General features: G+C 30.4%; 1 protein-coding gene across 1 annotated transcript; it reads right to left on the reverse strand.

Moving 5' to 3' along the window:
* Positions 1-1,023: 1,023 nt before the first annotated feature.
* Positions 1,024-4,832, reverse strand: LOC101253604 (receptor-like protein kinase HSL1). The gene is made up of 3 exons (XM_004243335.5): positions 4,228-4,832; positions 1,733-3,900; positions 1,024-1,591 (listed from the first exon to the last, which is right to left on the reverse strand). The coding sequence occupies exons 1-3, from the start codon at positions 4,647-4,649 to the stop codon at positions 1,218-1,220; spliced, it is 2,964 nt and encodes a 987-aa protein (XP_004243383.1). The 5' UTR covers positions 4,650-4,832; the 3' UTR covers positions 1,024-1,217.
* Positions 4,833-11,721: the final 6,889 nt, after the last annotated feature.

Below are 11,721 nucleotides of genomic sequence, written 5' to 3' on the forward strand. Positions count from 1 at the left end.
ATTGAGCTGATTTTTGGACAGCATATTATCTTCGTCTCAATCTTTGATTAGGAACTGACAGAGTTGGATTTGGTGGCCTGCAGCTTCAGTTTTGCTGTCGTGAATAGTAGCTGCGAAATTGGTGATTTTGCTCCTTTAATTCTCTAGATTTGGTGCAATCTTATTTTGTTGTTGCTCGTTGTTTAGCACTTGTTTTGTGGCCAATTTTGGAGAACAATATTGTAACTCTTGGTGATTATAGTGGAGCTTTTGGTCCCGTGGTTTTTTTACTCTTCACATCGAAGGGTTTTCCACGTAAATCTTGGTGTCTTGTGTGATTGGTTTATCATTGCCTTGTTATATTTGTTTGATTGAATTATTTGCTGCCTTACTATCATATTGTTTGTGGTTGTTTGTCTTCTCTTGGTTCAAATCGAAAAGGAAAAATATAGACTTGGGTATTCTTCCGCTGTTATCCTGACCTTTGTTAGTGCCTTGTCTTTCCAACACAAAATTCTACTAAGATTATAAAGATATTTTATACATTTCACTATATACAACTTAAATTCTGTCATTATAAACTTTATGGTCCCTCAATATTGCAATCCATGAATGTGAAGTCACATAGTTGGAAGAAAATGAAGTTATTTTCAATGTGTTCCTCAGTTCCCACTAGCTCAGGGAAAAATTCAAACCAAAAATTCCTTTTAGCCAATGATATTAACTTATATATAACCACTCATGCTGCCTCAATAAATATTTATATACCTATTTTAACAATTGCACATCCCCACTGACTGTCACCAATTCTAAATATATCTTTGAATTCTTCTTCTCAAAACACAATTTAGTCAAACCGCATAATCTATCAATGTCATTGAAAAACTGGTGCTTTGTGGTCTGTATATTTATTTCTAAAGGCCCCAGTTCACTGAATGATGTACAGCAAAGTAGGACCTGAGTTTAACAAGCTTAATCAAATGCATTAGTTAAGAAATACTTACAACTTTCAGTATCCAACTTGTGTTGCCGTAGGCTGACAGCTAGCGTAAAATTTGTTAATTCATGATGAATGATGAATCATCGTAATATAGATTCATAAAGGGTTGTAGAATTCAAAGAGTACAAAATATGCTTAATTCTTGAAAAAGACTAGTAAAGTTTTCGTTATGCAGCTACTTCCTTGCCAATTCTTGACAGGAAAAACTCCTGCTCTATTACTAGATATTATATATTAACTAGACTGACTTTGGAAAGTACTGAGGGGAAAGTTTACCGTTCTTGTTTTTGATTTCTGGCACGTTACAAGGAACTGATTCTTGGAGCATTTTCACCACTCTGTGCATTGAGGGGCGATTAGCTGGAGTCTGGTTAAGACAGCATAGACCAACATCAAGAACCTTGCATATATGTTTTTTGAAGCTGGAGTTTAGATTTGGATCGAGCAACTGATCAACTCCTTTCTCGTTCAACGTTGTGTGTACCCAAGTAGTTAGATCTTTCTCTCCGAATTCTGGACTGACTGGTCGTTTGCCTGTCACCAGCTCCAAAATGACCACTCCAAAGCTATATATGTCACTTTTTTCATTCACATGAAGAGTATATGCATACTCTGCAAACAATAAATTTCACTTATGTTAGTTTTTGTTACTTTGAAATGAAATTGCAATCTTTCCGAAAAATATAAGCTAGATGTGTTAATATATCGATAGAAATGACTAAAGCCAGTGATACAGTTTGGACAAAGCAATACCTGGAGCAATGTAACCACAGGAACCAGCAATTACAGACATGGATTCGACGCCACCTTTGCTGCCTGCTTTAACAATTTTTGCCACACCAAAATCTGAAATTTTGGCTCCAAACTCATCATCCAGCAATATGTTGTTTGACTTAACATCACGGTGAACAATTGGAGGAACACAACCATGGTGCAAATAAGAGAGCCCCTCAGCTGCATCTAAAGCTATCTTGAACCTCAACGGCCAATCCAACAATTTGGCCTTGCAACTGTGCAGCAAATCACCCAAACTTCCATTTGGCATGTACTCATATACCAAGAGCTTGCTATCCCCAGTATCGCAACAGCACCACAATTTCACAATATTCTTGTGCCTAATTTTACCCAGAGTTTCAACTTCAATTTCAAACTCGTCTTTATCAGACTCAAGAGCACCATACGGGGTTTCATCTTTAACTGTTCTCTCCCATAGCTTCTTGACAGCTACTGCCTCACCATTGCTTAGGACAGCTTTGTACACTCTTCCTGAAGCTCCATTGCCAATTACATTAGCTTCATCTAGGCCAACGGGTATTTCAAATTCACTAAATCCAAGCTTATGGAATGATGTCCACTTTGTCATAGTGTTTCCTTTTTTAATCTTCTTGAATTTCTGGTACTTCCAAATGAACATAGCAATCCCGACAAGGAAAACGAAGCCAGCAACTGTGTAGATAGCTCTCAAAGTCCATAAGTATCCTTCATGCTGTCCTCTACCTTTGGTAGCACAAAGACCAGCAACACCTTGACACAAACCTGGATTACCTCGAAAGCTGTCTCTATAAAGACCCTTATCAAAAACTGCAGGAATCATCCCTGACAGCTGATTGTTAGACAAATTTAGCTTATTAAGCTTCAAGCTTTGCAGACTAAGTGGGATTTCCCCTGAGAAGTAATTCCCAGAAAGATCAAGATAATTAAGCACTGGCAAAGTCCCAATTTGCTCCGGAATTTCCCCAGAAAATCCATTGTTTGCCAAGTCAAGCTCACTGAGTTGCTTCATTGTGTGAATTCCCAAGGGGATTTTCCCTGATAGCTCATTGAAACTAAGATCAAGGGTTCCTAACTGCCCTAGCTGCACTAATGTGTCTGGAAGTTCTCCCGTTAGCTCATTATGACTCGCGGAAAACTCAACTAAGTTCTTCAACTTTCCTACTTCACTAGGTATAACCCCTGAGAATTTGTTTCTTGATATTTGGAGGTTAGATAAATTTTTGGCACCAGAAATCATGTGTGATATATTTCCTGAAAATGCATTGCCAAAAAGGTCCAAGAGATAAACATGAGGCAAACTCCAAAAGTCAGTTGGGACTTCCCCGAATAGCTTATTAGACCGGAACCTGATCCTAAGTAAACTCCGGCAGTTGCCAAGACTGGCCGGAATATTCCCAGAGAACGAATTATATATAACTATAAGATCCTCTAAAGCTCCAATCTCACATAAACTTTCAGGAATTTTACCAGAAAATGTATTGTATGAAACATCAAGATACTGTAAAGCCGAGTTCTTCCCCAGTTCACTAGGCAATGAACCAGAAAATCTGTTAGAGAATAACTTCAGCTCATACAGATTCGGAGAGTTAGCTATACTTTCTGGAATAAGCCCCTCAAATTGATTCTCAAATAGATTGAGTGACTCAAGTGGCAGCTCACACAACTCATTAGGAATAGTCCCATTTAACTTGTTAGTCGATACATCGAATCTTCTCAACCTGGTCAAGTTAGACCATCCCGAAGGCAATTTTCCGGTAAGAGAATTATTGTAGAGCTCAATTTGAACAATACTATTAAGCTGGAAAATTGCACTTGGTATTGACCCAACTAGTCCATTATTGGACACATCAAAATTAGTCAATCGACTCAATTTCTCAATACTTTTTGGGATTGAACCAACAAGATTACACATGCTTAGCCATAATGTCTCAAGATTCGTTAAGTTACCGAGTTCAGGAGGAAACAGACTCGGTGCAAAAGGGTTGTAAGCAAGTTCAAGTGTCTTGAGACTCGTTACATTACCTAATGCAGCTGGAACTTCACCAGTTAGAATGTTCTCAGTCAGAATAAGAGTCTCTAGTTGCCTGAATCTTCCCAAACTTGCCGGAATATTCCCTGAAAAATAGCATCCACTAAGATCAAGGTACCTGCAATAAAAAGATCATAACATACTATTAAAAAAACAAATAACAAAATCTTCAATAAAAATCATAATATTCATTTTGTTTCATTTGCATTTTTTATTCAAATACTCAATACTAGTAATTCTGAGTTTCCAGTAAGTAAATCCAGGCGGATGATGTGTATTTAGCTGAATCATTGCTTACATCCTCTGCTACGAGATGTTTTGTGCACTGGACTATACTTTTCTATACATACCCATGTTATTTACGCTAACTATAGTTGCTATTTTTCGAAAATTTGAAGGAAATAAAACACAGGGGAATGTAAAATTGAGCTTCAAACTGAGTTACCTGAGGTAAGGAAGATCGGAAATAGTGTCAGGGATAGTTCCACCGATGAGATTCTGAGAAATGTCAAGGTACGTGAGGCTACCACATTCAGAAATAGAAACCGGAAGAGTAGAATTAATAAAATTATTCGAAAGTGAGAGTGATGAAAGTGAAGTGAGATGGCAGAGGAAACCCGGAAAGGGTCCGACAAGAGATGCACCGGAGAGGTTAACAGCGATAACGGAGGGAGAATCTCCGGCGTCATTACAGGTAACACCTGTCCAGTTACATGGGGTAGGATCATTTTCATACCAAGTAGAAAATACCCCTTGATCTGAGCTAGACAACGAGTGTTTCAGTCTTTGAAGATACAACCCATCTTGATTTAAAGCAAAAATCAAAGGGAATGTACTCAGAAAGAAGAGTAAAAGTTTCATTTGCATGGTTTTTCATGTACGAGAAGAAGAAGGTGAAGAGATTTTTCTGTAACAATGGTGAAAATGGGTGTTTGTTGAGCTTGTTAAAATAGTGTAGTTGAAAAATGGCGAAAAAAAAATTGGAGTGTTGTGTGGGACGATGAGGGTCGGTTTAATATGGACAGATAGTCCAACTTGTCTATTTGTGATGTGATCTCATATTCATTATTTGACTGATATAAGTGTTTTTCCGCTATTATTGCGTAATAATCTAACTTTAAAATAAAAATATTTTTTGATCGTCATATATTAAAATGAATTAGACTTACGTATCAGTTAGAGACGGACTTATAATTATATGTAAGATTATTTTTACATTCGTTAACCTTGAAAAAAAAATTATATGTATATATATCTATTCGAGAAACGAACAAAAATTAATATACTAGCTAATAGTAATACTCAAGAGGAGTATAAAAGTGTCCTTATATTATAGTTATAAGCTAGAAAAAACACTCAGATTAAGGTTTAAATTTAGCTAGAATTTTGTTTCTTATTTTTATTGTTGTTCTTAGTATCCATAACCATAAGCTTTTGTCCTATAAGTAACTAAACCTTTGTGCTTGGTACTCATATAGAGAGGCGGAGTGAAATAGAGGGAAAGTGATTTAACTAAAAAAAAAAAAATTCAAAAAATTAAGATATCTATGTATATGTCGAATTTCTTCAACTTTTTGGTAGGTATATTTTGAATTTTATTAATAAAAACATTAATTTCGATACTAATTATATGGTCAAACAAAATCAAATTAAATTATAGTGGAAGATATATTAAATCGTAATGACTATTTTTTTGAAAATTACAGAAGTTATTAGGCATATAGTTGATTGGGACTTATGAGCATTTTCTTTTTAATTAAAGAAAGGGACTTATAATAAATATTTTTGTTTGCTAAATAAGAAGAAAAAAAAAGTTTATAATTTGGTCAAATAAACTTTATAAATTTAGAGCCTGTTTGGCGCAACTTAAAAGCTGGTCAAACTGACTTAAAAGCTGATTTTTAACTTATTTAGCTGTTTGGCAATACTCAAATCAGTTTATTTTAAGTTAAAAAAAACTTATTTTAAGCCAAAAGTTAAAAGCTGGGGTAGGGGTGCTTTTTTTTTTAGCTTATAAGCTTGTTTTAAGTTGACCACATTTTTATCTTTTTGTGCTTAATATTTTTATACAATCTTCAAATTACCCATATAACTCTAACATTTCTTTCTTCCATTTTTCCCTTTTCACGTTTGACATAACAACTTCAGCACTTTTATCCAAACACATAACTACTTATTTTAAAAATAAGTTTCAGCACTTTTAAAAGTACTTTTTTAAAGCTGTTTTTATTAAGCACATCCAAACAGGCCCTTATACCCCCAATAACCCTCTTGCCTCTTACTTACAAAATGATATTGACTCAACTATAAGAATATTTAGAAAAAAGCAAAATTCCTTTATTTCGCAAATGGAATTAGATGACATAAGATTCAGTTTCTTTTGGCTATGGGAACCATTGTTTCCCCCGATGTCAAATGAGACATCTCATTTTTATATAAGAATCAAGTAAAATAAAACGAACATATTAAAAAATATCATTAGTAACTTAAAAAGGATATCGTTTAATTAGAAATAAATTATCTCGAATCATATTATTATAGTTTAAATAACAAGATAGATCATAGATATAGTTCAAAACTATTTTAATATCTATAATTAAATGTAGATTAAAATAATTAAATTATTTACTTTATATTTCACACGAATAACAAATATAAGAGCATTTAAATGAGCATGTAAGTGTAGTCAAATTCAAGGGAAAATAAAGCATAGTATTGTTAGAAGAAATTTGGTGTATATGTGGGGACTCTTTGAACAACAAAAAAGTGAACTTTGAAATTTCAAAAGGAGAACAGTCTTCCACAGAGACTCATTAGTTTACTTATGTTTTCCACATTTGTAGTAAATTTACCAATAATAATTAAACAATATATCTACTTCATTTATTTGTTTCAAAAGCAAGCAATTTTAACACAAACTCCCAAAAATATTTGGTAAATACTCGGAGTTTTAAGATTCTTTTTTGTCTTTTAATTTGTCTCATCTGATAAATATAAGTAAACATTTAAATTTACATAATACTGAACACATATATTTATATAGTGAGTTCTTTAACGACCTATCGTTAATCTTCCATGTTCATATTACTCAAAAGTCTAATAAATTTGGTAGAGAGCCTGCTAATTAGTTAATTTGAATTTTGACGCAAAAAAAAAAAGTTAAAATTGAAAATCAAAGTAATGAAAGACTAAAACCAAACAAAATTAACAATTTGTGTTATCACACATGGTCCAGTTTGATAATCCAATTGTTTGGGGATCAGTATATGGACCATATATTAATATGAAAAAAAAAAAGTTTATGACTCTCTATCAAAACAAAGCTGCTATATATATGTATATGTACTGACCATTTTATATTAATTTATAAGCGTGCAAATATATATAGGCCAAGATTTCAAGATAGTGAATTTGTGACTCACTCTGCAGTGGAACAAAGAATATTCAGAACTATAGGTTAGCTCGAATTTTTCAAATATATTAACGGATGAATATTGTATAAAGATGATATTATATTTTTAACGAGCAATGGAATTTGTGTCGATCGAGGAGTCAGTCCATGACATTTCCTAACTAAACTGCTAGACTATAGATACATGCGACTATGCATGGAGCTAATTAATGTATATGTATGATATATTATGTGTCTATTATTAGACTTGTAGATTTGACAGAACTCAGTGGCTTAGTTCAAATCTTCTATTTGAAATTAAAATTATTTATGAATGATTATTCATAATCTAATGCGTCATAAAAGTTATAGTTCCAAAATCCATAAACTTATAAATATTCGATTGTGCCTTCGTAAATGAAAAAAATAAATGGTGGAGACAATAAATTCTAACATAATTGTAAAATCTTTATCTTCAATTATCTATAAATTCTTTTCTTTGTACAAATACTCATAGGCAAAAAGATTATCATAAATTATCTAAATTTCGATGCTTATTTCTTTTTCAAAAAACTCTTTTTAAAAAAGTAAAAATCATCCCTCTATTATTGATAGACAAAGTACACTCCCTCTATAAATGTGTGTTTTTATACTAAGATAATATTAGGGTATAAATTATGTATACACAAGTTATCCAAAAAAGATACTCTTAAGTCCTATCCTATCTTACGTGACATAGTTCGGATTTCAATAGTTAAACAACTTAGTTTTGTCAGTGAATTTGGCAATGGAGTTTTTTGAAATAAAATTACAAAGTATCATAAGACAAGATAATTGATAATTCGAGACATTAAAAAAATGACACTAAAAAAAATATTTAAAATATCAAACTTTAAAAAATATCATATAAATTGAAACAGAGCACGCATCAAATCACAGTGCAACCATCATTGACGCACCTTTTTTGACAAAACATACTATAATATAGTCAATTCTCGATCAAAACACTAATTAAATTTGTACCAAATTCAACACATATATACTGTGGGATTGAGGTTAGGTCCTCACTTTACACATATAGACAGCTGAAATATTTGATTTTTGTGGCTGTTTAAACTTATGTTATTTTAAAGTTCAACTCTATGCCCTCATGCGAAGATGACTATAGTCAAATTAATATAAACGGAATCTATAGTTAATTTTCGTTCGTAAATAATATAAATTAAACAAAAAATGATCAAACTAATATTACTCAGAACGTATCAAAAATGGCTCATAAGTGTCCTCAATTATGAAACGACAACTTTAGAATTGGAGGTAGAAAATAATTAGCATCCGAGCAACACTCATTTGTTGCGATATGAAACTTTTACTTAAAAAGTGGCCATGAAGAAGAAGTAGAGGAGGAGCAGGCAATGTCTTAACTTAAGCTTGCCACAGTGGCTACAAGTTAAATATTTTGAAAAAAGAACGATATAACTTAAATATTACCGTAAAAACTACAAAAAATTACACGTACAAGTAAAATATATATTAGTTAATTAGTTAACATAGCTATAGTTTGTCTTCATTAATAACTCACAACCTACTTTTAGCTATAGTGACGCGGCTCAACTTTTAAATTTTGTATATTTCAAAATTTGTATAACTTTTGTATAATTGTTTACACTTTTGATGTTTGGAATTGTATAAATTTATAGTTTCGAGTTTATACAAAAATAACTGAATTATACAAATGCACTCTTGAATTATACAAATATGTAAATTATACGAATCCGTAAATTACAATCGAGACAACTTAAACTGTAGCTACAACTCGTAAATATGCAAATTTTATCTATAGAGCATATTTAAGTTTATTATAGTGATTATTTGCAAAAGTTCTTCATGAAACTACTACGTAAAGGCAGCGATGGATCTAGGATTTTCATTAAAGGGAGTTTGAGAAAAAAAAAATATTGATTTAATCCCCTAAACCACTAAGCTAATATTCAAGATATTCAAAATCACTATATAAACGTAATTATTTTCTAAAAAATGCACCTTAAATATACAATGTAATTTGTTATAGAAGAGGTTCGGATGAACCCCTAGACATACTCTAGGTTCGCCCCGCATAGAGATGGCCATGTTGCCAATTTAATCCACTTTCAGGCCCAACAGGTATACAAGCCTAGCTAGGCCCTTTACAATATTGGGTCATATATGGGCTTTGTATAATTCATACGTATTTCATTAGTCTGCGAAAAAAACACTTCTTTGGACAAGAAAAAGAAAGGTAGTTACTTGAATAAATTTCATATAACGAATTTGATTAAATTTTTAGAAGTGTATTGAATTAGACTTTCTTTCTTAATTAAAAGTCTCAATTTCAAAATCTGAGTGTAAAAAAAACTTTAGTAGAAAGTGTTGTCCAACGTAAATTCAGATTAGTCGGACCACACTATAAAATATTAGACACTAGATGGAAACGGAAAGAAAAAATTTGGATGTTCCAAATGTGATTTTTGGCACAAACAATAAACTTAAAGTACTACTTATTAAATGTTTACCAAACATTTGAAATAATTCTTTTAAGTAGTTAATCCCTAATCTATACTACATGTTCAAAACACATATGTATAAACTCTCATTTTCTTAATACTTTTATTTTATTTTTTATTTTAGATTCTCCTACGTACTACCGTTCACACATGTTTGCATAATATTTTCAAAGAATTTTAATTGATCAATAATGTAAAACAATATTAATATATCAGTCAGTTAGAAATAATTAAAGATCATATAATTTAATATCCTTGATTTAGTAATTTTTAATAAGTTGCATTTCACCTTAAATTCCACTTTTCATTTTGTTAAAATTTCACAAATTATTAGCTCATACAGGCCAAAAGTACGATAAGACATATTTTCCTATAAAACAATCTCATATTTGTTTTTTCCTGCTATCTTTTTGAAAAAGACAAAATATCTATCTGAAAATATTTCAATAGCATAATTATTATATTTGAATAGTCCATCAAGAAAAATAAAATCACTACTCTAAATTTAGCTTTTTCAGATTACCAAATCTTTTTAACTTTATAATATTCATTTGTCAAAATATTTGTACTATATTTGTTCATCTCCTTTTAGGCATGCAAAATAATATCAGTTTTCATAATTTTCAAGAAATATTTATAGCCTTGAATAATAACTTAATTTTATAACACAGAGCTGATACAAGAAAAAAGTTATCCTTTTAAAATCGCAAAATTAAAGAATATATCAAAAAAAAATATATTCTAAAAATAAATAATATACTATAACTTTTGATAGACTTGACATAAAAGTAGGTGGTATGTACAAATTCCTTCTGTTTTTTTTTTCTTTTTGTTTTCAAAGTTCTTGAACATATTATTTTTTATGATATAGTTGGATTTGTTTTCGTCTTAAGTTTTATATAATTTCATTTTGCTGAAGAGTCTAATGTTGCTGGTGCCATAATTGACTCATGCTGAAAAGTTACATATATACATGTATAGTTAATTCATACGTTTGGTTTGAGAATTTTTTTTATTTTAAAAAAAAATATAAGTGTTTGACAAATTTATAAAATTGCTTTTAAATAGAAGAAAACGAAATAGTTTTTCTATGGTTGGCAATAAGCTAAAAGGAACTTTTTTTTTCAAGACTAGAAGGTCCATATATTCAATAATCTTATTAATTAATGGTTAAGCTTCATTTTATAATTTTATTTTTTATTTTATGTTTACGTATTATTATTTTATGTATGATTTTACCAAATTATAAAACGAAGAGAATGTAATAACGATATTTTGTAAGATTAGAAAAAAAAAAGAATAACAATTAAAGATGTCAACCCTTAAAAGATGTATAATATTGATTGAAAATTAATATATACATATTTCAATATAAAAAAATATTTTATTTTTTTAATAGATGTTTAAACTAGTTTCTCTAAAAAATTATTTTAATATTAAAAGTATATTAATATTTGTCTTTACTCGTAATTTGACTCTCAAATTAAAAAAAAGAAGTCAAACACAACTTTCTTATAAAGAACACTTTAAAGATGAATTTAGCCAAATATAATTTTTTTTTTCAAAACTTTTTTTCGGTAAGCTATTTTAAAAAGTGAATCTGAAAATAAGCATTTTTTAGAAATATTGGTAAACATGCTCAATTAATTAATGGCTAATGCAATAGCGAATTTTCTAAAGGATTAACATATTTAAAATTGAACGCGAGTAATTTGATTTTGAGCTTGACATATGTATTTTTTTCTTGAAAATTAAGAAAAAAGTTGTGTTATGATGTAATGAAAAAAATATATTTGAACAAAAAATATAATGAGAAGAATATATTCGGATTAAATGTACAATGTGAGATATATATGTTTAAACTATTATGAATATAAACCTTTTTTATATATATTACAAACATATGTTCATATTTATTTGTCCGTTTCTAAAAATCAAGAAATAATTAATTATTTTATAATTATTAATTATTTTTTTAATAAATAAAATAATTTATAATGTAATA

Source organism: Solanum lycopersicum, chromosome 7 (genome assembly GCF_036512215.1).
Source record: "Solanum lycopersicum chromosome 7, SLM_r2.1".
NCBI classification, from domain to species: Eukaryota; Viridiplantae; Streptophyta; class Magnoliopsida; order Solanales; family Solanaceae; genus Solanum; species Solanum lycopersicum.

Coding starts and splice junctions, on each gene's coding strand:
- LOC101253604 (XM_004243335.5), bottom strand. CDS start 4,649: ATGCAAATGAAACTTTTACTCTTCTTTCTGAGTACATTCCCTTTGATT. Junction 3,901..4,227: donor TCCGATCTTCCTTACCTCAG/GTAACTCAGTTT, acceptor TTTTTATTGCAG/GTACCTTGATCTTAGTGGAT. Junction 1,592..1,732: donor CTGTGGTTACATTGCTCCAG/GTATTGCTTTGT, acceptor TATTGTTTGCAG/AGTATGCATATACTCTTCAT.